This window comes from Vigna unguiculata, chromosome 3, assembly GCF_037176805.1.
Source record: "Vigna unguiculata cultivar grain cowpea cultivar isolate G323 ecotype 2 chromosome 3, ASM3717680v1, whole genome shotgun sequence".
Taxonomy (NCBI): Eukaryota; Viridiplantae; Streptophyta; class Magnoliopsida; order Fabales; family Fabaceae; genus Vigna; species Vigna unguiculata.
The window spans coordinates 7,994,331-8,020,051 of NC_140794.1; the positions used below are offsets into that span (position 1 = coordinate 7,994,331).

General features: G+C 30.8%; 4 protein-coding genes across 4 annotated transcripts; 2 read left to right on the forward strand and 2 right to left on the reverse strand.

The window, feature by feature from the left end:
- The first annotated feature begins 5,450 nt into the window (after window positions 1-5,450).
- LOC114179313 (ankyrin repeat-containing protein ITN1-like) lies at window positions 5,451-8,095 on the forward strand. Its single transcript, XM_028065605.2, has 3 exons — window positions 5,451-6,048; window positions 6,405-6,814; window positions 7,021-8,095. Exons 1-3 carry the CDS (start codon window positions 5,553-5,555, stop codon window positions 7,837-7,839), a joined length of 1,725 nt encoding a protein of 574 aa, XP_027921406.2. The 5' UTR covers window positions 5,451-5,552; the 3' UTR covers window positions 7,840-8,095.
- A 2,017-nt stretch (window positions 8,096-10,112) lies between these two features.
- LOC114175884 (seipin-2-like) lies at window positions 10,113-12,840 on the forward strand. Its single transcript, XM_028060726.2, has 2 exons — window positions 10,113-11,274; window positions 12,147-12,840. The coding sequence occupies exons 1-2, from the start codon at window positions 10,195-10,197 to the stop codon at window positions 12,609-12,611; spliced, it is 1,545 nt and encodes a 514-aa protein (XP_027916527.1). The 5' UTR covers window positions 10,113-10,194; the 3' UTR covers window positions 12,612-12,840.
- Window positions 12,841-13,501: 661 nt separating this feature from the next.
- LOC114174909 (nodulin-26-like) lies at window positions 13,502-15,838 on the reverse strand. Its single transcript, XM_028059644.2, has 5 exons — window positions 15,593-15,838; window positions 15,188-15,412; window positions 14,609-14,806; window positions 14,225-14,286; window positions 13,502-13,982 (listed from the first exon to the last, which is right to left on the reverse strand). The coding sequence occupies exons 1-5, from the start codon at window positions 15,701-15,703 to the stop codon at window positions 13,772-13,774; spliced, it is 807 nt and encodes a 268-aa protein (XP_027915445.1). The 5' UTR covers window positions 15,704-15,838; the 3' UTR covers window positions 13,502-13,771.
- Window positions 15,839-18,204: 2,366 nt separating this feature from the next.
- On the reverse strand, window positions 18,205-20,141 carry LOC114174908 (nodulin-26). Its single transcript, XM_028059643.2, has 5 exons — window positions 19,931-20,141; window positions 19,557-19,781; window positions 19,257-19,454; window positions 18,660-18,721; window positions 18,205-18,575 (listed from the first exon to the last, which is right to left on the reverse strand). Exons 1-5 carry the CDS (start codon window positions 20,045-20,047, stop codon window positions 18,359-18,361), a joined length of 819 nt encoding a protein of 272 aa, XP_027915444.1. The 5' UTR covers window positions 20,048-20,141; the 3' UTR covers window positions 18,205-18,358.
- Window positions 20,142-25,721: the final 5,580 nt, after the last annotated feature.

Consider the following 25,721-nt stretch of genomic DNA (forward strand, 5'->3'; position numbering starts at 1 on the left):
CACTCAGAATAATAGAATAGTTTGTAATCTATCATTTTTCTGCTGAAAGTGAGTTGACTAATGGTTCTAACTAATTTAAATATGTATTTTGTGTAGTCCTTAAGTGTTGAATGAGTGAGAAATAATGAAGAAAGAAATATCTATTGTATTATTGTTCACAAAAAGACCACTTTAACAGATGAAAGCTGCTTTTCGGATACAGCCACTAGGCCTTGGCGCCATGTTGCTGTCACACTGCAACGAAAATATTACGAACAAATGCCATACATAACAAAATCGTGCTCTACCAAGAAAAACCAATATAAATTTTAATATAAACAAATTAATTACTTTAGCATATTTAATTATACTATCTCAAAAATATCATAGTTAATCCACTTCTTATTTTTATATTTTTATTTATTGTATAATTTGTAATTAACGTGTTTCAAAAAAAAACAATTTTAAATATGATTAATGAAATAATATTGAATATCTATTTTTTTTTAATTTTACAGAAAAAAAAAGTTTTGGCTGCTAGAAAGAATTTATTTGATCTTGCTTTAAACATCAATGAGCACTTGAGCGCTTGTAGGTCACAGCATAACATAAATGTCATAAACGTGTACGTGTATTTGGTTCAACACTTTCACGTTCAAGAATAAATTCTATTTTTGCAACTGTACTTACTTTTTGTCTTTTAATAATCTATTATTATATGTCACTTTATTATATATATTAAAAAAATTATTTCATCTCATTTTCTTACAAATATATTTCATTTTCAATCGTGTTAGTCGTTATTAAATTAATTATTTGTAATACATCAATGTCATTCCTTATTCATTACAAGAAAATATCTTATAATAATCAATTTTATGGATAAAAAGTAATTAGTCACTATAGTGACGAATTTATATATCAATTTATAGATTAAAAGTTATTGATAAATAAAATATTTATAAATTGGTTACCATAGTGAATTGATGTCTAAATTTGTTACTAACATTAGCTACCAAAGTTCTAACTATAAAAAATATTAGTTTTTAAATTTGATCCCACCAATGCAGTAAGGACTTTTGGCCCCAGTTACTTTCAATATTCTGCCTCGATTTTAGAACCGAAGCATATTGGGTGAGACAAAAAGGAGTAATTTTTTGTCTCGGGTGTCAACCGAAACATAAAACACTCCCTTTCTGCCTCGGTTCTAGTCAACCCGAGGCCATATGGTCAAAAAAAATTTAACAGAATATGTCGTCCACAGATCTGTCGTTTGAGCTTCTGTTCCCTCTTCCAAACCATTGATCCTTCCCCTCCCACTGTTAAGTCCCCCATTCATCTCCAATCTACACAAAATAACAAAAACCAAAGAACCTTTATTCACTCATTATGCAACCCACCTACACCTTTCACCTACAGGAGACCCAAAAGCATAACCCACACATGGTCATTCACACCGCCACTGTCAACATACCCACTCTAATCTTCTCCTTCTCCATATTTCGTTTTTCACCTTTTATCATACATTAACAAAGCCTTCACGCACCACTACTCACACCATTTTCCAACTCCAGAATCATTAAGCTTTCATACCAATATCATTCAAAACTAATCCACATAATAACACAACAAGTTCCAACAGAGAATATTTTTAAAAAAAGAAAACAGAGAAGAAAATAGGAAAAACAATCGTCGACGACATAGACGCCGACGAGTCGGAGTCTTAGATTGAGGCGATCTTGGTCGCGGCGGCCAGAGGGTTGGTTTCCATGGTGCTCGCAGACCCAATCTTGGTGGATGGCATGGTGGCCTAGGGCTTTTTTCTCTTGCGGAAGAAAAGAATCAAGGTTTGGAGATGAATGGGCGCTGGCGTGGACGCCGTCAATAGCTGGAATCACTGATAGCAGTCTTTGGCAAGCGGGGCCTTGCGGTCGTGAAGGGAAGTGGTGCGCTCTTCCGCTACTAGGTGGGAGACGATGGAAGTGAGTGTAGAGGTTTTTCGCGCAGAGATGTGGGAGACAATGAATAGTGAGGGTTCGTGAATTTGGGATTATATCAGGCTTTATGGCCTCGGTTCAATTAATAACCGAGGCCTAAAGTCCTTTTATCGCCTCTGTCAATAGAAACCCAAAGTCAAATGTTATAGCGTTGATAACATTGTTGAAATTAGGGTTATTGGGCTGGCTTATAGGCTTCGGTTCTTTTGGAACCGAGGCCTAAAATCTTTTACTGCACCGGTTTTGTATAGACCCGAAGCAATATAGTTGGACGAAATTGTAAAAATGTCACCGCCTCCTTATAGACTTCAATTCTGCTATAACTGAGGCCAACAAGGTGATGTAAAATGTCAAATCTGCACTAGTGTCCATTAGTGACAAATTTAGAGACCAATTTTTTGAATAGCTAAAACTTTGGTAGCTAATGCTACTAACCAATTTAAAGGAGATCAATTCACTCTAGTGACCAATTTAAAAAATATTTTAGTTACCAATAATTTTTATTTATAAATTGACATCTAAATTGGTCACTATAGTGATTAATTCTTTTTGTCACAACAATTAATCATTAATAAGAGATTTTCTTGTAGTGTATTATTTCTCTAATGAAATGAGAGTTGTTATTATTTTATAGTACAACAAGCAAAATTTAAGTTCAAGTTATATGTTATGGTTTCAAATAAAATATTTTAACAAAAAAAATTGAAATCTGGTTTTAAAATTTTAATTTGTGCGGTAGTTAGGCCCTTTCATCCAAATTTTTAACAATTTAATATTCTTTAAAATTTTCATATGAATATATTTTTCATGTTGTTCATTGAATTTGTAGAGTCCTTATAAGAATTTAGAAAATGTTTTAAGAGCAGACATTCGATTATATTATTCATAAAAAGTTTAACAATAAAATTTGTAAATGTTAATCGAGTTTTATTTCATAAAAGTCTTAATCTCTTTAGAAACTTTTTCTAAAGTTTTTTATATCATCTAACATTCTGAACTCGTCTCCCATTTGATTGAGGATTAAAGATTATCCATGGATTCTTGACGGAGAGATCTATACTTTTGACCAATCAGAATCTTGTTTTTGATGAACATAGTTTTATTGAATCAATTTCTATAAATTTTTATGATCAATTTGGCAAGTATTAAAATGCATATCTTTAAATATTAGTAGTGGTATTTTATTAATGGTATAATTACAGATTTAGTCCCCTTGTTGGTTTGGTTCAAGTTGGTCTCCTTATTATTGGTTTGTTCAATTTAGTCCTCTAATTATGTAAAAAGGTTCGTTTTGGTCATCTCCGTTAAGTTGGAGTTAATATTGTATCCATATAGGACACGTGTCAAACTGTAAAATTTTTAATTTTTTAATTCTTTTTACTTTTTCAACTTTTTCAAGTTCAGGTTATCGTCGTGCCACATGGCAGTTTACAGTTTTGACACGTGTACTAGTAATAGTTGTTTTCAATTTAGTCTCCTATTTAAATTTTTGGTTCAATTTAGTACTCTTATTTTAGGTATAGTGATTTGATGTATAAATTCAACAAAATTATTTTAACATGTATATATATATATATGTTATAATTAAGTTTATTTACTAATTTGCTCTCAAATTGGAAAAGACACAATTGTATCATTTTAAAAAATAGGTGTACTAAATTAAACAAAAAATTTAAATAGACGACTAAATTGAAAACAACTATTAATATTGTCATTTGTTATCACTATAAATTAACACGTGGCATGACGATAACATGACACGTGGCAGTTTATAAATTTAAAAAAATAATAATTTTTTTAAAATAAATTAAAAAAATTAAAAAATAAATAAATTAATTAAAAAGTTCACAACTTGACACGTGTCTTGTACGGACATGGTGTTAACTCGAACTTAACGGAGAGTACCAAATTGAATCCTTTTCAAGAATTGGAGGACTAAATTGAACCATCCAATAATAAAGGGACTAAATTGAACCAAACTAAAAAATTAAGAAACTAAATAAGTAATTATGCTTTTATTAATTGATAATGTAAAGTTATATATATTATTAAAATTAAATATTATAGACTTAAATAAATTTTATAAAATTGATTTGTAAGATAAAATATTAATATATAATTTGAATATATCTCAAATTGATATAAATGAAGTTTGCATTACACTTTTCATACATTAAGATTACATAAAAGAGTGTTGTAAGATTTGACATGTTATAAATAGTGGCCTATTTCATATAATGACTACAAAAGAATTTGATATTATCAATGACCAAAATTTGTCGATAAATCAAAATTATTGACAATAAAAAATACATAGATAAAATTTCCAATCAATAACTTTTATCGATGAAATTATTATTCTATCGATAATTACCAATAAAAAAATTGTCAATAAAATTTATCGATAATTATCAATAGAAAAATACTAACGAACAATTTTGTTAATAAAATTTCTAGTAAACATTACGATTTGGTTCATCTTCTTCTTCGTCCCTCCTTCTTCTTCTTCCTTTCTTTTTTTTGTTATGAGCAAAATCAATTTTTACATGCCCAATTCTGCAACCAACATAACATTGGTAGCCCCTTTCCAACGACCATTCCATCCGGTTTAAACTTCATCTTCCAAATCCAACAACCATTTTTCAACCCCAAATCAACAAAAATTAGAAAAACCAACACATTACGTAGTGGCAACCTCCATAACCAGAATTCCACTTTCAGAACAGAAAAGCTTCAACATTGCCAGCACCCTACACAATTGCTGTATAGGGAGGAGGAAGTGGTGTTAATGTCGTTGGTATCACCAGTAACACAAAGACGTCTCCAATGATGACCTTGGTAGGTGAAGACGCACAACGTCGAGCTGTGGATACGGTTTTGAGGTCTCGCGATAGGAAGAGGAGCAAAGGAGGAGACATCTCGTGGAAGAAGAAAACCGAATTAGATTTTTTTTTTTTAATATTTTTGAAGAAGAAAAAATTGTATCTAAACTATTGGGTGAATAATTTATCGTTGTTGTTATCGATAAATTTACCGATAGACAAATCCATACTTAATAATCATTTCAACCAATGGGTTCCAAAATTTTTAATTGCCTTGTTGACAAATTTTATGATTTTAAAATTCATCAATAATTAAAATTTTAGAAATCTGTCAATGATTCAAAGATACTTATAGATTTATTATTGTTAGTAATAATTAAAAAAAATTGTAGTGAATATGGTGTGATATATTAAGTTCACAAAAGATCTGCTAAAGAAACTATCAATTATTAGAGTAATATGTGTTGTTTAACATGATTTTTAGCCAAAAATAGTATTTTTGTTAGAGTCTAGTTTAGTTTTATTCCACGTCTAGCACGAGTACAATTCTTAGAGAAGAAAAGAGAGCATGCTTTCCATGCGTTGACAGGTGTAATACACGATTACATGCATTGCGTATTGTAGAAACACGCTTCGGCTTATAGTGCGGATCCAGACGTTGAGTTTCTTGTGTCGCCACTGACTCGTGATGAAAAGAACACATGATCGTGAATGACATAGCTCCTTCCATTCATTTCATCACTGTTCATTATTCATGGATAGAACGAAGTTTGAAGATAATGTTAATCGGCACGAACCCAACACTCCGAGGAAAGCCACTTTGGTGCTCTCGTCCTCCGGGAACGCTCTTCTGGTTTCCAACTCCGGCAAGGCCCTTTCGTCCTCCAAGCCCGTCGCTGGCCAGAAGAGGTACGTCAGACAGGTGACGGGGCGCCACAACGACACGGAGCTCCACCTGGCGGCGCGGCGAGGCGACTCGGCGGCCGTCAGGGAGATTATGGACGTGATCGATGCCCAGATGGTGGGGACTCAGAGCAGCTGCGATTTCGATGCGGAGGTTGCGGCCATAAGGTCTGCCATTGTGAATGATGTGAATGAGTTGGGAGAGACGGCGTTGTTCATTGCCGCTGATAAAGGGCACCTTGATGCGGTCCGAGATATTCTGTTCTATTCTTCTCCCGAAGGGATTTCGTTGAAGAATGATCTAGGGTTTGACGCCTTTCACATTGCTGCTAGCCGTGGTCACCTATGTATGTAATTAACAACTCAACCTAATCAAATATTCTCACTTCTCTTGTTAATTTTCTATCTTCTTCCCTGCCTCTAAAAACTAGTCTTTTCACCATGTCTCCAGAAATAACTAACAGCTACAAGAGTATGTCTTGAGTACAAAACTTGACTGTAATTTTTAGGTTAGAATTTGAGTGTTCACTTTGAAATTTGTGTAACAAATGTTTGTATTTGGTGCTAATTTGTGTCGAAGATTAGGAGTAAAAACACTGAGAAAATCTAGGGTGGAAGAAGATGAAAGAGAGAGTGATGGATCTTTATAACTATATATACTAAAGCTTCAATAGCTAATGAGAACTAATTCCATTTTTTGCAGCAATTGTTAAACTGCTACTAGAACGTGAACCGGGGCTTATCAAGACAGTTTGCAGATCAAATGCAACTCCTCTGATATCTGCAGCCACAGGGGGGCATACGAGTGTTGTTGAACTTTTGCTGTCACGTGACCCTAGTCAAATAGAATTATCTAGATCAAACGGAAAGAATGCACTTCATTTGTCTGCACGCCAAGGACATGTCGATGTTGTAAATTTGTTGCTCGCCAAGGATAAACAACTTGCCAGAAGAACTGATAAGAAAGGCCAAACTGCACTGCACATGGCTGTGAAGGGTGTGAGTTGTGAAGCTGTGAAGAGCATTCTTCGAGCTGATGCAGCAATTGTGATGCTGCCAGATAAGTTTGGGAATACTGCATTGCACATAGCCACAAGGAAAAAGAGGGTCGAGGTATTGTACACTGCCTGAATAACTCAACAAGATAATGTTATTATTCTCAGAACATGTTTGAAGATAACTTTATATTTCAGTTATGTTCATGATGATAAGTTTATTACTTATGATCTTTGGTTATGTTCATGGTGATATAAAAATTGTTAGAATGATAATATATACAGAGAAATTAAACTCCTATGATATGTCATAGTTTGACGCAGATAGTGAATGAGCTATTGCTTCTTCCAGACATGAACGTGAATGCATTAACAAGGGACCACAAAACAGCTCTTGATATTGCTCAATCCCTTCCCCCATCAGAAGAAATCTTAGACATAAGAGGTTCCCTAATTCTTAACGGGGCACTGAATGCGAACAATCTGAACCAGCCAAGGGATGAGCCCATCAGGAACACCGTGACGCAAATTAGAAATGACGTTCGCTCACAGCTGAAACAAACTCGCAAGACCAACATGAACGTGAACGGAATCGCCATGGAGCTACGGAAGTTGCAAAGAGCAGGTATCAACAATGCCACCAACACAGTAACGGTGGTTGCAGTTCTGTTTGCGGCGCTTGCATTTGCTGCCATTTTCAGTGTTCCCGGTGGAGATTTTGATAGTGGGGTGGCAGTGATGGAAGGCACGATACCTTTTGAAGTGTTCTTTTTGTGCAATTCCGTTGCGCTATTCACGTCACTGGCTGTTGTGGTAGTTCAGATCACCCTTGTGAGAGGGAGAACAAAGTCTGAGATGAGGGTTGTGAAGGTGATCAACAAGATGATGTGGCTAGCATCTATATGCACCACTGTTGCATTCATATCAGCGTCTTATATAGTACTTGGTCGGCATCACAAGTGGGCTGCAATATTGGTCACTATTGTTGGGGGAGTTACAATGGCTGGTGTTCTTGGTGCTATGACGTACTATGTTCTCAAGAGTAAACGTTATCAAATAGCGAGGAAGAAGAACACATTCATGAGTCGATCAAACTCCGGCTCAGAAACTGAAGTAGAAGGGGCACAAATTTATGCCATTTGATGATGCATCCAGATTTAAGGTTCATGTTCTTCTATTTACTCTTAACTTAGTTCTTTATTAAGAATTTCAAAGCAGTTCTTGTGGAGAATTGTAGGGGGAGGAGTAAATTGGCTTGGCTAAATTGGAAAAAAGATTGCAGATCAGAAAATGAAGGTGCCCTCAAGAAATTATGCTATGTAATGGTTTTTTGTTGGCAAATGTATTCCATTACCGTGTTCAATAAGGTTCTAGTATATTCACCTTGTCTTGTTTTTATTAAATATTTATTAAATGTGAATATTACAATGAAAAATAATAATAATTTGAAAGATAATGTGAACAAATAAATATAATTAACACTCGCTTAACAAAAACTTTCAAATTAATTAAATATCTAAATATTATTTAAAAAAATAACATTATTTCAAATTTGTGTTGATAGCCTGCTATCTTTTAGTGATTTTCCACTCTATTCTGCTTTTTTTTTTTTCCTTTCTGCGATTGAAATTGGCTGAATAATGAAAAATTTATAACTCTCTTCACTTTGAAACATAATTACGATTTTCTATACATTTCTTTGATTTTTTTTGTTCAAAACGTAATATTTCTTTATGGAATCTATCTGCCTTAGTCTTTGAAATATTTTCACAAGAAACTCGTCGTTTTCATCTATAACAATATCCCAACGATCTATTTGTGTTATTGATCATTCTCATGTCATGGAAATGAAAAGATTTAAAAATATACATTTCCATGCTAAAAAATATAAAGGATTCTATTTTATAGAAAGATTAAAAGCATAGGATTTTTTTTATTTATTTTCATATCAATATATGGAAAAAATGAATGTTACACAAATTTTGCTCATAACAAAAAATTATGAAAGAACCTAACTTACGATATGAAAAATATTAATATTTATGCGTGATATGGGATAATAATTGTATTTATATAGAAAAATAATATTTTGACTATTAAATTTTGACAACTTTCTCTTATAATATGAGATGATCAATGGCAGAACTTGGAAAACAAATTTAGCATTATATGCAATTCTGAGATTCTTAGATAGTTGTTTTTCGTAGTTTTTAATTTTTAGATTCTCATAAAAATTTTGAAGTTTAATTGATGTACATGAATCACAAGTCTTCTTCTTGAAAAAAAAAAATAATTATTTGCTCATTATCATCATTTTTCTAATATAATATTTTTTCCTTCTCACCTATTTAGAAAAAAATGAATTTGTCACCACCTAACAGACAAATTTATCACATACAAAAAGAAAATATATGCTTAAAAAAAGTACAAAATAAACCAATTCAAAAGAATAAATTAATCAATCTAAAATGTTTTTTTAAATCATCAATTTTACATTGTACACTTTCATTTTAAAAAAGAAATGATATTGAAAGTAACACTTTTATTTTGAAAAAGAAATGATATTGAAAGTAAAAATTGAGATAAAAAAAATGAAAATACAAAATAGAAAAATGAAAAAAGAGAGAGAAAAAATGTATGATATTTAAAGAAAACCTTACAAAGTTAATATAAATAATATATTAATATATAAATAAATAATTTAAATACATATATGAAAAAATAAATAAAAAAAAATTGGGGAGTCGCATATTTCCTCGCAAAAGGTCCGCAACTAGAGGTGACATCTTGTAAGTGATTTTAATATTGGGAATGAGAAAATGGAAGAATGAAAAACCACTTAAAACATGTCACCTTATATTATAAGAAAAAGTTGTCAAAATTTAGTAGTCAAAAAATCATTTTCCATCTTTATATATATATATATATATATATCCTAAAGGCTTATTAAAGTCTTAAACATTTTAATATTTTTTGGAGTAAAAAAATCTTAATATTATGCATCCTATAACATTACAAAGATCGAAAACAAACAATCATCATAAAAGATAGAAAAATATTAAAGTTAGTAGTTCGTACACCTAAATTAGTAAAACATAAATTGTTGTCATTCAAAGAAAAGGCAAAAAAGAATATCAAAAAGTAAATTACAAAAAAAAATGTTAATGATCATGAAAATACTATATTTTATTCATTTTTATTTTCTAAGTTGGGTTATAAATTAACTATTAAACATGAGAAATCAAAACAGATTTAAAGTGTAAGTACACTTCTTTTTATTTTTGGAGGAAATGTTTATAAGTTCATCCCAGGGAAATTGGTGGCAATAAACATGTAATTTTTTTTTTAAACCACGTGCTTTTTGTGATTGTTTTGCAATATAATATTTTTGTTGTTTTCTTCGAAATATGCTTTCCGTTTTCAGAAAGCAAATTCTGAATTTAGTGGCTTCAAAATGAACCAGCCTCTCAGGTTCAATATTCCATCATTTCATCTTCAATGGACTCATCGTTTCAAGGTCCAAACCACCAAAACGACGACGTTTTCCTCGACGCTCTACCGCACTGCCCCTTCAACCATTGCCCCGCTACCGCTGATACTTCACCGGAATCTTCCGCAGAGGCTTCCATTCTTTCCGACCTCAACCCACCCTCCCCAACTCCGGCAACCACAGTCCGCCGTCGTCCGACACGCCGTCATTCTCCGGCTAGGGAATCCAAGAAGAACGGTTCCGACGATAGTTCGCCCACCGTTCCCGGAGCGAGCCTTTGGAGCGATCGAAACCTCGAAACTCCGAAAGAAAACGAGGATTCCCCCGAGAAATGCGATTCGAATCAAAAGAAACTTCGTTCCTCTCCATCTCCAAGCGTTGCCAGCGAAGAGGGGAACGAGGAATCGACGTTAACCTCCGCCGAGAATGACGACAGAGCCACCGATTCCGCGGACTCAGCCGTGGAGATCGGTAATTCCCCAATTAACTTGCTCGATTATGTAACAGGGTTGGTGATTAGAGCTATTGTGTTTCAAATCAATGCTTTTTTTGTGTTAGTGAAATGCCCAGTGTGGCTTACGGTACACGCTTTCATGTTTTTTATTGACCCTTTTGGAGCAATTAGAATGGGGAAAGGTTTGTTGGTGGATATTTTGGGTAGAGTGTTGTGTGGTGTTTGTGGGTGCATTGGTTCTTCGGCTCAGGGGTGGTTAAAAGAGCATAAGTCTTTGTGGAATGTTGCATTTAGGTGTGGGTGGGGATTGTTGTGGTCAGTCTATGTTTGTTGCATTTTGTGTGCTCTTTTGGTTTGTTCTCTTGTGGTGAGTGGGATTTTGGTGAAGAGTTTGGTGGAGAAGCCTTTTCAGATGAGTCAGGGTTTTAACTTTGATTACACCAAACAGAGTCCTTTTGCATTGGTGCCTGTGATGTCTTGTGATAATGTTGGGATGGGCCATGATTCTGGGACAAACGTTGCCGTTGGAAAGCGGATGGGTAGAAGGGTTATACCTGCTAATCAAAAGGTGGAGGTCACTGTTTCATTGGTTGTGCCAGAGTCAGAATACAACACAAACCTTGGCATCTTTCAGGTACTTATCACTTATCTGATTCATTTTGATTAATCCAGAGAATTACATGAACTTCTTGCATGATGTTTTACTTGTTCTAGTATAAACGTGTAGTGTTAGTATGGGGATCTTTGATGGTTGTAGTTATATTGTCTATACTTTTGAAGATAGTTCTGTAGCATTTGAGTGGCAACCGGGTGCTAGCTTTAACTCGATTTTTTTTTTTTTTTTTTTGCTTTATACGAGTATCTGGATTGGAGTTTGGACAGAAGAAATGATGTAAACATGATTCTAGTGTTTTATGAATTAGTTTCTTTGAAAAGTTCAACAGTTGTACTGTGGCTGTGTAGATTGGTGCTGCTCTTGCTCATCAAAAGATTTTTCAGCCATTGAACTTACCTGGTAGGAGTTGAACTGGCTTAGAGAATCCAATCCCTGGTGCCATTATTGTTAAATTTTAATGGGTGACAACAGGGTAGAGAATTATCATCACAAACCTCTTCTGCGATATATGCCAAGTGTGGTATTCACGTGAATGTCATATACTTGTGTTAGAGACGAGGACACTTCACTGGCCTTTACATAAAAGCTAAAACTTAATACTCCAGTGATTCTTTTTTTCTTTCTACGTACTATGTTTCTTATCATTGTGGTGTGTGTGCTGTAAAATAGCAGTTACTTGCATTAATTAGGCAAAGAAGGGATCAGTTTTCTTTGATTGTTTGATCATGATTCTTTAATAAGTTCATTTTGTTAAAATTGCCATTTCCTTTTTCTTTAATTGTTCTGCTAAAAAATCTGAACTGTGATGATTGATGATAATTATTACAGTCATTCATACTTCATGGGTTCCTGTTGCTTACGAATTCTTCCTTGAATTGTCTATTATATAGATCAAGGTAGACTTCTTATCTTTTGATGGCAAAACTATTTGGACTGCGAACCAACCTTGCATGTTAAAATTCATAAGCGAGCCTATCCGGCTAATGATGACATTCCTCAAGATTGTACCACTTGTCACTGGTTTTGTATCAGAAACCCAGACACTGAATGTCAATCTGAGAGGTTTCGTTGAAGGAAATGTACCTACTTCATGCTTAAAAGTAACACTAGAGCACCGAGCAGAATATCCACCCGGTGCTGGCATTCCTCAAATATATGATTCATCAGTTATCATTGAATCAGAACTTCCCTTAATCAAGAGAATCTTATGGCGTTGGAAGCTGGGCATATTTCTATGGATCGCAATGATGGCTTTCATGATGGAGTTACTATTTGTTCTGGTGTGTTGCTTGCCTATAATTATTCCAAGAACCAGGCAAGGTAGTGATTCTGCTCGTGTTACTGGTGGTAATTAAAGTAATCTTCAGGTATCAAGTTGAGGAAACTAGTTTCTTCCAAAGGCATCGTGACCACAACAGAAGATTTTTGTTTTTCTTCCAATAATATTATTACCTAGCTTTTCCTGACATGTATATCTTGTTTAGTGAGGCATCCTAACTTCAATTCTTTTGTCCTAGCATGTACATTTTTACTTGTAATGTTACTTGGCCATACCTTTGTCCATATGAATTTTACTTATTGTCATTATCTTTTTTTAGCTTATCAACAATACTTAACTTTATTTGAAAAGAAAATCTGACAAAAGGTTTAGCAAAACTGAAAATAATATTTGATCATAGAATAAATGTTGGTTGTCAGATATTAAACTAAGTTAACCGTTTCTCCAATCAAAGAATATGCTTTTTTTGTGTGAAATTGGTACAGGGTTAGTCTTTAACTATATATGGCAAATAAGCAAGTCCTGTTCATATTGGTTCGTTTTGCCCTTCTTGTCTCCAATTCGTTAAAACAGGTTAATACAGGTTAATGTGGATTGAATAGTTAACTCATGGGTTAAAAATCATGGTTCACCCTTTTTAGGGTGCATCGATGACTTGACCCTTAAAAATGAGAAAAAGGGATTTTTTATTTATTTCATATAACTAACAAAAATTAACAGTAATATGTAATTAATTTACCATTTACAATATTCAAATTTGAAAAATAAAATTCAAATAATGTAGTTTTATTATTTTATAATATATATTGTTTTGAAATTAGTTTAGAAAATAGTTATATATACATATCGTATTATATTTATCAAAAGGCAATAATATTATTAAATAGTGTTAATAGTATATATAAACACATATCATATAGGAATCCCAAGCAAGTCATAAAATGTAGCAACAGAGAGCTGATAAAATGAAAAACAAAAGAAGGCAAACTTTTATTTTCTTTGGATGAGTTTTACAACAACATAGACTTAAACCCATTAAGATGGATCTAGTAAGAAAGTTGAGTAATATGCATAATAATAACGTAAACTTGATGAACTGTTACATTGACATTGTAAAACCAAAAACAAAGAAAAAGGTTTACAAGTCTCCTCCCTTTACTTTGGTATCTTGAAGATAACAAAAATTGGTGAGAACTAATCTGCAAAAGTTACTCCTCTCTAAACCACACTTGAATATCATCTATCACCTTTTCCTTTAACGAAAGAAGCACTTTGGGTGATCTCACGCAGTGGCTTATCTGTGTAACGAATACTGTTATACACCCATGCACCAAACACAGCCCCAATTGTTGGAGACACTAAATATATCCATATTCCTCTGAATTCATTGTGCACTAATGCAGGGCCTAAGCTTCTTGCTGGGTTCATTGATGCTCCTGTGATTGGTCTGTCACATAACAAAATCATCAAATCATGTTATCAGTATTCACATAATAACATCATAATCACAAACATAACATAAATTTAGCTCAACCATTATTATATCACGCTAATGCATGAGATCATACTTTGACCTTTATTTTTCTTCCAAAAGGTGTAACATCTTTGGCTGAATAAAGCATTTTTTTTCTTAATGTGTATGCATAGTAATAATATTCAATTAGCTTTGGATAAGATATGCAATAATACCCTGCAAACAACACATTCAACAGTACAGTGGCCCCAACGGCAATCCCAGCCAACTCACCGATCTGCAAGATTGGAAAACAAATAAAATGAATAAATAAAGGCCACCATGTCACGGGGTCCAAGAGAGACAAATATTCAAATATGGATTTTTTTTTAGTATATAAGACGTGTCTTGTGATGCAAACTTGTAGCTTCTTCCAAATGATTCAAAACGCAACAAATATATTCAGACAACTAGTCCATTTTTTATGGAGGTGATTAGCCAACCTTAATTGACTGCAACCTTGTTAATCAAAATGTTTTTGTTGTTGTTATCAAAAGCTAATAATAATGTATAACCAAACAAGAAGCAAAACAACAATTAAGGAGGGAATAAAACTTCACCGCTCTGTTATCAGTGGCAACCCCAGATATGACAAACATAAGCAAAAACGTGATAATGAATTCAACCGCAAATGCCTGGGCGTAAGTGCCCGCTGGAAGTGTTCCTGGAAACTGGTTCTCATGACCACTGAATATTAGTCTGAGACTCCCACTTGCAAGTGTAGATCCAACAACCTGTGCTACTACATAAATTGGCACCTACAATGTTCAATTCAATCAAACATAACCATAACCATGTCAATCATTTTAAGACTAAGTAACGCGTTTTGTTTATCAATTATATCTATACTGTATAAAATGGTCAAGGCAAATGAGTATTTTAAGCTGAGATGTAATATTAATACAACACAACATAGTTTTCTCAATAACTCAATAATTCCGCACGTTACATCAACAAATTTTCTTTTACTTGTCCTCTTATCTCTCTTTTAAAAAATTAAGTTGCATTGAAATATTGCATAAAATAACCAAATTTTTCTTACAATACAATTTGCAACGATACTGTGGTTTGACCTATATTTTCCCACCTACTTGAACTAACAATGAATGAAGAAGAGAAAAATAACGTGTTTGGTTCACCTGCTTCCATGGAAACCTTTTGGTGGAGGCAAAGGCAATGGTGACAGCAGGATTGAAATGAGCACCAGAGATGTGACCAACAGAGTAAGCCAGCACCATCACAACTAGTCCCCAAACAATTGATATCCCAGGAAGTGTTACCACGTCGTCGTTGTTCTTGTTCACAACCACCGAAGCACACCCTGCGAATATCAAGAAATACGTGCCCACCACCTCAGCCACCAACTGTATCCATCAAACAAACAAACACCATGTCGGCATTTCCAATCTCAATGCTTTTTTACTTCAACATGGTCAATAGATTAAGATTATGTTCATTAAAAGATTTGCAACAAAAAAAAAAAAAAAAACTTACTTTACTCCTCTTTCTTCGGATTTAGGCAACGAAAAGAAATTAGGACGCACCTTTTGCAAGAAAAAAACATTGAGACAGGAGTTTGAGTCTTCAGTTGTTGTAGAGACATCCTTGTTTACATCTAAGACCACCTCGTGGTTTGTTGTTGAATTCTCGTCCATTGCAGAAAGAAAAACGAAGAAACAGCAGGGAGAAGTGTGCTTCGTACAGTGAATATGAAGTTAGGAGAAAGCGGAATGTGATCTCTATTTATTTATCTTGTCACGAGGTTATGGTGATGAGCATGATGCGTGATGGGAAAGAGTTTACCCAATAAATAGTAATAATAAGGAGTTTTCTTTTCTTCTTTTTCTTTCTTTCTTAGTCAAAATAAAATAAAAATTAATGCGAAATTAAGAATTATAAATGAATTTAACTAAAATGCATCTTCTTAATTAATGTTAAATTAGGTCTACCATTTTCTCACCTAATAAACCATATTATTAGAATTTTACATTAAACAAATAAGGAAATAAAAGAATTAAATATACACAAATATTTTTAAGCCTGATATATGCCGGTTATATTTTTTAATCCTTTTTAATGCGTTGACGCGAAGATTTCGAAGATTGATGTCTACCAAATTATTTACCCACAGTAGAGACTCTGATAAGGTGAATTGTCCCTAAATTTAAACTCTTAGGAGAAGGTTCAAAAAGGAATTTATATATGTGTACCTTTATCTCAAGTCCCATGATTCCTTGAATAATAGTCGTTTAGCATGTTTTATATTATTTTTGTATTTATAAATATGAACAATTTAGGTCCAGTTTATAATTACTGTTGACAATACTTGATTAGTTAGGCCACACATTAATTTTGTTGCTTAATTTATGATTGTTAATGACATTTTTTTGATATAGGTACTTGTTAGTCTTTTTGTTTAATTTGTAATTTAACATGTAATTGAATGAAACACTTCACAACAAACAAACTTACCAACGTAAATGTTTGCTTAAAATTTCTTTTGTTGATATTGTCACTTAATGATAAAAGATTTGCTAAATGGAGTTGTGATTATCGGTAACTATCGACAATTTTGTCCTTTAATAAAATTTACTTAGAAACATTTTACAGATAATTCATCCATAAAATTAATTTACAACCAAATTATATGATTATCAACGAATTTTATTTATTAATAATTATCGATTTTCTTATAGTGTATATCATTAATAGTGAAGTTTAGACCATTAGAATTTTATTATTTTCTCATAATGATAATTAAATATTTACTATTACTTTTATCAAATAACAATTTTTTTTATGGAAAGAGTACTATTCACATGAAAAATAATAATTATAATTATTACACGTTTATCTCACATATTATCATTGTGCTAAATTATGTCATTCTTTTATACCAGCGCAATCCATACAAGTAAGGTCGTATTGCTAAATAACAGACATTTACTACTAAATTAAAAACTATAATTATGATTAATAGTTAATAGATAATTTTTTTTTTCTATTTTGGGAACATAACAGTTTAAGTTACATGATTCAGTTTTGACTATAGTCAACTTAATTGCTTACTACAAATACAAATTAGAGTTACTGTGATACATTCTCTGTGTTTTACTTGAAAATGAACTAACAACTAACGTTCAAATAGAAAAATTTAAGAAAATTATCCAAACTAGATTTATTATAATTTTCTTACCATTTCCGCTAATTAATGATCTCATACCAATAAAAAAAAAACTAACTAATGATCTCATGAAATTATTTGTATAGGAGAATGTTAATCCCATATCCTCATTTGGGAAATAATTAATGCTTTTTTTTCCAACATTTTTACATTAAAAACTAAAATAATTACTTTCTTTGATTAAAATAATATAAATATATACAACAGATTTTATAAAGATAAAATATATTTTTTTAAAATTTTTAAATAATAACTCTAAAATACAAAATAAATATTTAGAAAATTTTAAAATTTCTTCTAAAAAACAAGAAAAAGAATACTTTTATAACATACTACTAATTTATGTATTTATAATTAATAATTTTAGATATTAAAATATTGTTTATTTCGTTCATTATTTTCTTAAATTAAGAGAAATGTTATAAAATATTATTGAAAAGTAGATAAAAAGATCTCAATAAAATTTTAAATTAATTTTAAATTTGTTTTTCAACTCTTTAAATGTTTAACATTATTCTTTTTTTAATTTTCTCTTAATTTAAATTTTTCATATTTAATAATATTTTAATTTTTAGTGACAATAATAAAATATAGTTTTAAAATTTTATTGATAAGTATTAAATAAAATTTTAAACACAATACATTTATAAGTATTTTTTTCTTCAAATAAAATAAAACTATATTAATAATTATTAAGTCAGATTTTATTTAATATTATAATTAATTATAAAATTTAATATATGTTAATTATTTTTAACCGGTAATTTTAGAACCTGATAAGCGGAACCGCCTTTTATATTCACAAAGTGAAACTTTAACTTTCTGGCCTTCTTCACCGTCCACAGTTAATAGCATTGAAGAGACCTACTATAATTACTCCTTTATTCTGTGTCTTTTTGACAAAACTCTGTTTTACTACTAATAACTACGAATTCTGAGATCAAATGCAAGAGCTTTTGTGAGACAAGGAAATGAAACAAAACAGTGTAGTTTTTCTGAGTGGTTTATGCAAACCATTTTGTTATTATTTGGAATATTACTGGAAGAAAGAGAATTACATGCGAGAAGTTATTGAGTGGTGGCAGAAGAGGTGATGAAAAGATTAGAAGATCTGCATTTGGTTAAACTATTTGGTGCCACCAACACGTCCTTTGAGAAAAGAGGCACTCTTGGTGATCTCACGCAGTGGCTTCTCTGTGTACCTAATGATATTGTACACCCATGCTCCACCCACAGCTCCAAGAACTGGTGCCAAAATGTATATCCATATTCCTCTGTATTCTGAGTGCACAAAAGCAGGTCCAAGGCTTCTCACAGGGTTCATTGATGCTCCTGTCACTGGCCTGTCAAATATCAAACACTTTCATCACATGCTATTGCAACAACAAAATTTTTCCATTTTATTAGGGTTTCGATTGGTTAACTACCCTCCGATCATCACGTTCAGCAGTATTGTAGACCCAATTGCAATCCCAGCCAACTCACCAATCTGCACAATTTCAAAATCAGAACAATATTTCGTTTATGAGACGACGTAGATGGTATATTTTCTTTCATGATTCCACTACTTAGAAACTAATAATGATCTGATCTTTTTCTTACTATTAAAAAAATAGTGTAATTTTTTTATGCAGAAACATCGTCATGAAAGGTCAACCATTAGCCTCAGTGTTGCCATGCCTCTCTCCATTTCTTCCTGACACTATAGCGAAAAATGAATTGGGTTGGTCACTTTTTGACTAAAAAATGAACGAGCCAATGAAGTATTCAATTTCCACCACCCAAAACATTAACCCAACTTTTTTTACTTAAAAAACCACTCATATCGGATTAATATTGTAAAAAGACTGTGAATTAATGTCTCTAGAACCAATTAATGTTTTGTGCTACAATTTCTTAACATTCTTTAATACTGTTGTTTCCTGTGAGGACAAGTATCGCAGGTTCAAAACATTCAAACTTATGAAAATATCTTGAATCTTAGGGAAAAGTTAAAGATCTTGATTAGGTGAGAGAGACGTTACCGCTCTGTTATCAGTGGCAACCCCTGATATGACAAACATAAGGAGAAACGTGATTATGAATTCAAACACAAAAGCTTGCAGGTCAGTCCCGTTTGGAAGTGTTCCTGAAAACTGGTCATGCTTTCCCATAAACAACAGCTTCAGAGTTCCACTTGCAAGTGTGCCTCCTAGAAGTTGAGCTGCAACGTAAGCTGGTACCTGTGTAATAACAACTTAGGAGTTATGGTACGGTACTGCAATTTGTTGTCTTACGACAACCACCAAGTTCATAGTCTAGAAAAAAGGTTGTGGTTTTGTAACCTGCGTCAAGGGAAACCTTTTGGTGGAGGCAAAAGCAATGGTAACAGCAGGATTGAAATGGGCACCAGAGATGTGGCCAACAGAGTAAACCAGCACTGTCACAACCAGCCCCCAAACAATTGCTATCCCAGGAAGTGTTACCACGTTGTTGTTGTTCTTGTTCACCACAACCGAACCACATCCTGCGAATATCAAGAAATATGTACCCACCACCTCTGCTATCAACTGCATGTGTCCATCAACAAACAAAAGTTACCAAACCATGATATTCTCATGTCTTCTTGTTCAATATTTTTCACAACAACAAAATATAGATTATAAATCTAACAAATTGTAATAACGGCATTATAATTCTTTGTTGGGCACAAAAGCACCTTCTGCAAGAAAGGAACAGAGACAAAGGAGTCGGAGCGTTCAATTGTTTTTGGGGTGTCCTTGGTCACATTTACAACTACCTCCTGTGTTTCTGATCCTCCTGAATAATCAGCCATTAGAGACAGTGAACAAGGAAACTACTAAGGAACAGAACTAGACACTCTAATCTACTAAATAAACAACTCCAATTTATAGCCAACCAAAAAGTTGTTCGCCAAGAGACCCAATAATTTTATATTATCAAACAAACTAAAAATCATCATTCACTTTTAGGTATCTAATTAGACGTGCTTGTAATATTTTTTTATTCCATATTAGCTATAGTGAAATAGTCTAAAATGGCTTGATCGATTGAAATTGAAAGGAATTACTCTGAGAATTTTCGCTGATCAAATTCTTATACACCGAAAATGAATTTAATTTAAATACATTAATAGAGTAAAGTAATAAAATCACATGTTATTAGGAAATTTATATATTTCTATCGAATAATGGATGAAAATAATACACTTCTTTAAATATGTTAAATTAAATAGATTCATTTTATGTAAGAAGATGTGGTAAGAAGTTACGGCAGTAGCCAAAGAGGAATATAATGTGTGCAGATATTCCAAATAAAAAGGAAAAAAGTATAGAGAAGGAAGACAAAAAGGTACCCTACCTTGGACTTATCTCAGGAGAGAAGACAAATGAAAGCCCTTTAGATCCTATGATATTGGTTTTCATGACCTTGTAAGATAAAAATACAAGATAACTGTGTTAAGTCAAGAAAAAAAAAATAGTTATCAGTGTAAATAGTTTTTATTTATTTTATTTCAATAATAATAAATCTTTTATCTATATATAATAGGGCTGTAAGTTGAAATTCATATGGTACAAAAAGTAATATAATTCTTTTTATTGGTAGATTCTCTTATAAATATTTATTGATTTCTTTATTTTATTTTCCAATAACATCATTTTATTTTCCCCTATAGATATGAAACGAGGAGATAAGTATAAAACAAGTAAGAATCGTCTCTATCAATGATCAAAACATAGATATTGCATTAATGGTATGATATTTTAATATTATTTATTGGTATAAAGCATCCTTTGATTTTTATAATAATGTTAAGTGTGGATTGAAATCATCAAAGATTTATTTAATCATTCTTGGCTTAGTTAATACGACAAAATGAATTATGAAATAAATTTTCTTAAGGTTAAAATCAATTGATGTATAAGTTAAAAGAAAAAAAAAACACACAGTATTATAAGACATTTTTGTCCACCTCATGGTAAGTGTAAAAGATGAGGAGAGACTGAGACCCACTTACTGTGAAATACTAAAAGTCATAATTTGTCTCACTTATTAAAAGTATAGGTGTACAAAATTTAGTTATTTAAACACCTGAATTAAACCTATCCAAACAAAGCTAAAATAGTTTAGAAAACGGGTTTAGAATTAAATTAGTTTAGCGGTCCAATATCATATGAAATAGAATGTTCAAGAAAGTTTGTTAGTATAGATTCTAACATGACTCTAATATCATGTTAGAAGTGAGTTTTAAGTCTAATTCAACCTCATAAAATTGATTTGTAAGATGAGAATTGCATCCATGAGACTTTCAATAAGTAGTTATTCTTAAAATGATTATTTAAATCTAAACAGTTAATTAACAAAGGAATAAATATTGAGTTAAGCAAAAGTAATGGGTAGGATGAAGCATGTAATTTATTCCTATATGAAAGTAATATAATGATATTTGTTATTCCTTCCTAAGTTGACAAATGGTTGAGAATAGAAATTGTAGGGAAAATGGGTGTTGAGTTGATATTAAATGAATGTAGCAAAAATGGCTTATTGAGAACGTGAAGTGGTTAGTTATTTTGCCTCTGAAAATGCATTTAAGGCTGAACCAACTAACTCCACAATTTTTTATTCCTTTTTCTGCTTTTGGGTGCATTGGAGGGAGTGGACGCACTTAAATAAGACGGAAAGGCTATTTACGCTTTTCTTTTTTTGTTCAGCTTTTTAACATGACCTTTAATATTTCTTTTATCTCTATTTTTTTAATATTAGTTTAGTTTCTAATGAAATATTAATAATCAGAGGATATTTAGAATTAATATATATATATATATATATATATATATTACTAAAAAGGTATTTTCTTACTTATTTATACTAAAAATTTAAATTATAATGATAAATATATTTTAAATTTAAATGTTGTAAACCACTAATGTTATTAATAATCTTTTTTCTTTATTATTTGTTTATACAGTTTCTCCCTTTTTATTAGAGTTATTTTAGTTTTAAAATAGTAATGAAATGGATGTTATATCTTGTAAAATCAATATACTCATTGCTGCATTAATATAATTCTATATCGATTTTGAATATATATATATATATATATATATATATATATATATATATATATATATATATATATATATATATATATTTGTTCCATTCTTGATATATAAATAGTCGTAGTTGATTGTGAACTTTTTTTTATCTTTAACTATAAATCGATGTCGAATGAGTGGTTTTATGCTTATATTTGATATAAAATATGTCTGCATTCTACGAAAGAAATATATATCATTAATATTAAGTTATTTAAACGAAAAGTAACTATTATTTACATTACATTGATTATAATGATAATTAATGAAAAAAAAATTGTTTTTGTTTTTGTTTTTAGAGTACGTTTAGCTTATAAAGTAAAAACTTCCAACCTGGAGTAAAATATAATTTAAATTTTGAAACAGTCATAAAAAATATCAATAAACAATAAAATTACATTTTACAAAAGTTTTAAAAAATTTAAGTAGCTTAATATCATTCTAAATAAAAGTTCTTAATAAAAAACCTAAATATAAATCATGTTTATCTATTTCTAATTTACAAAAATTTGGTTAAACTATGATGATATTATAATGTTTATAAGTAGTGATTTCTTTTTTTAAATACATAAACATAAAATAAATAATATAAAAGTATATATTATTTACTAAAATAATAGCATCATCTTATCTAATTTCAATGTTTACCCTCTCAATCTTAAAAAGTAATTATATTTCTTTGATTCCACGTGTACCATATAACTACCATCCACATGCAATTCCATACTCTTTTTTCTTTTTGTCATTCAATTTAAAAAGTCTAATAAATTGTTGGAAATGTTGTCTTTCTATATTATTAAGTGCATTTGCATATCTCTAACCATTTTTCAACATATTCCACAAACCACAATGCTACCTTACAACTAAATAACAAGTGGCTTACAAACTCATTATTCTACAAATGACATTTCTTATTCAAATAACTCCTTCCTCTCCTTCATGATTCCATCTTTCCGACTCTCCAATTGTTGTTTCCTTAATATTTTAATTAGTATACAGTCTTGGAAAACTATCTAGCAAAAAAAAAATAATCAATTCACTTGTTTTCCCAAAAATTAATGTTATTATGTGTTCTTATTTTCTAAATTATGTGTTGGTAATTCAAGTTTGAGTATGAGTCTCATAATGGAAAGAGATGAGAAAGTTGAGCATCATATAAGGATGAAAACTCATAAACTCATTATTTTAAGCAGAAGCAAATCTTCTTGGGGACAGGGAGGGGTCATGCCCCCAATTTTTTTTTAATTTTTTAATTTTATATATATATATATATATATATATATATTGGAAATTTATTAAATTTTTTAAATTGTAGGTAGTATATTATTTCTTTTATTAAGCACTACATTTAATATTAATAGACAATAAAGAATAAAAATATTAATGTTTAATTTCTCTTTTAGTCTCTATTTTTGTAAAAAAATTGACACTAAGATTATATTAATTACACCAACAAAACAAACTCATATTAAGAGTTTTGAATGACAGAACATCGATACGTTTCAAGAAATTTAATGAAATTTATAAAAGATCAAATTGCATGAGTTTTTCAAAAATTCAGAATCAACTTGAGACTAACAAAACTTGAGGACCAATCTAACATTTTTTAAACAAAAACATGATTATAAAGAGTAATTAAACCAAATACTTTTTAAGATAATTTTATTTTCCTTCTTATTGTCTTTTTAGTTTTTTCACAAATTGTAGTCATCTCTCACTCTCATATGTTCTCTTTCTGTTTTTGAACAAAAAATAAAGTTAAACACAAATTTAACTCATTATTTTTGTTATCATTTCTAATTTATCATATTCCTTTCTTGTCTTTTGTCTCACTTGATAATCAAGATATAGAAGAAAAAAATAATGTGTCATGTGTTTTTTCATAACCAATTTTTAATTGTGAATTGACTATAATATAATTTTCTTTTAATAATTATGTGCCTCAATTTTTTATTAGATTATGATAAATTATTTTTTAATATTATTTACAAAAAAAAATATTGATAAAGAATAAAAGAATAAATTCATTGTTTAAAAGTGATAAAAAAGAAACTAATGGTGAAAACAAGATAGATTCTACTTCTTCACATATTTTGAAGCATTATATTAATGATCAAATTGTTCAGTAGAGAAATCATTTTTTGAAGCATTATACTAATTGAAATCATTTTAGGTTGAAAGTGGTGTTGGACTCAAATCTTATTAACATTGAGTCAATTTGGTGATCCTTCATCGAAAGATCCATCATTTGTATTGATGAAAAATATAGTAATGGTGGAAATGATTCACCCTTGAGAGAGATATTATTGGAAATCTAACATTAAGTAGAGACGAGAAAATTCACTCCCTCTTAATTTTTCATTACTAAATTTCATCTTAATTTTCCTATTAATTTTCCTATTAAAGTAATGTTAATCAACTTTAAGTCTTTGATTCCAAGGTTTTCTTCCTTTTTGATTTGCTCACATTTTCCCACCTAATTCAAGATATCTTTCTACTTTCACTTCATCCCCATAAAATTTTCTCTAAAGTTTCTTTATTTCTTTTCACCTGTTTCCTTACATTTTAAAAAAGAAAAAAAAAACGATAAATAGAATAATAGCAATACAATGATGGCAAAATTTTCCAAACATGTTCTTCCGAGAAAAGATAGATATCTCTTTCTTCATCTAGCTACCCTCTTAATTTCTTGATTACATCATGCTAAAATTGGTGCCTCAAGCAATTCCACTCTATTTTGCTTTTGGTAAATACATGATCTTAAAATTTAAGATTGCAAAATATCTATTGAGGATTTCTTTTACTCCCAATTCTCACATTTTTCTTTTGGTAAATCTCTCGTTTTTTCATTGCTAAATTTGATTTCAATTTTCCTAGTAATGTTAAATAATTTTAAGTCTTTGATTTCAAGGTTGTGTTCCTCTTTTGATTTACCCACATTTTTTCACTTAACTCATGTTATCTTCCTACTTTCACTTCCTCATCTTCATGAAATTTCTCTAAAATTTTCTTATTTCCTTTGGCATACTTTCTTACATTTAAAAAAAATGATAAATAAAATAGTGGCAATACAATGATGATAAATTTTACTAAGCATGTTCTTCCGAAAAAAGATACGGCGGTGATGAAACTTTTTTTTACTTTAAAGATTTTTGCAGTGACAAATAGTTAAAAATCACTGTTGGTACCACTTTAAATATACTTGTTATAAAAGTTAATAATCTTATCTATAACTATTTGGAGTAGATATCTTACTATTTATTTTCTCTTAATTATTTTAATATTTAAATTTTGTAATATAGTTATTTTTTGAGAATACATTTTTATAATTTTAATAATATTTTTATTTTAATAATTATTGAAAAAATAATTTTTATTTATTATCGAATGAAA

Excerpts from the sequence above, each read along its gene's own strand:
- LOC114175884 (XM_028060726.2), top strand. The coding sequence starts at position 10,195 with ATGGACTCATCGTTTCAAGGTCCAAACCACCAAAACGACGACGTTTTC. Across the intron at positions 11,275-12,146 it reads CAAACCTTGGCATCTTTCAG|ATCAAGGTAGACTTCTTATC; the intron begins GTACTTATCACT and ends TCTATTATATAG.
- LOC114174908 (XM_028059643.2), bottom strand. The coding sequence starts at position 20,047 with ATGGCTGATTATTCAGGAGGATCAGAAACACAGGAGGTAGTTGTAAAT. Across the intron at positions 19,455-19,556 it reads AAAGGTTTCCCTTGACGCAG|GTACCAGCTTACGTTGCAGC; the intron begins GTTACAAAACCA and ends GTTATTACACAG. Across the intron at positions 18,576-18,659 it reads CTGAACGTGATGATCGGAGG|GCCAGTGACAGGAGCATCAA; the intron begins GTAGTTAACCAA and ends GATATTTGACAG.
- LOC114174909 (XM_028059644.2), bottom strand. The coding sequence starts at position 15,703 with ATGGACGAGAATTCAACAACAAACCACGAGGTGGTCTTAGATGTAAAC. Across the intron at positions 15,413-15,592 it reads ATGTTTTTTTCTTGCAAAAG|TTGGTGGCTGAGGTGGTGGG; the intron begins GTGCGTCCTAAT and ends TGATGGATACAG. Across the intron at positions 13,983-14,224 it reads TTGAATGTGTTGTTTGCAGG|ACCAATCACAGGAGCATCAA; the intron begins GTATTATTGCAT and ends GTTATGTGACAG.
- LOC114179313 (XM_028065605.2), top strand. The coding sequence starts at position 5,553 with ATGGATAGAACGAAGTTTGAAGATAATGTTAATCGGCACGAACCCAAC. Across the intron at positions 6,049-6,404 it reads TGCTAGCCGTGGTCACCTAT|CAATTGTTAAACTGCTACTA; the intron begins GTATGTAATTAA and ends CATTTTTTGCAG. Across the intron at positions 6,815-7,020 it reads CAAGGAAAAAGAGGGTCGAG|ATAGTGAATGAGCTATTGCT; the intron begins GTATTGTACACT and ends AGTTTGACGCAG.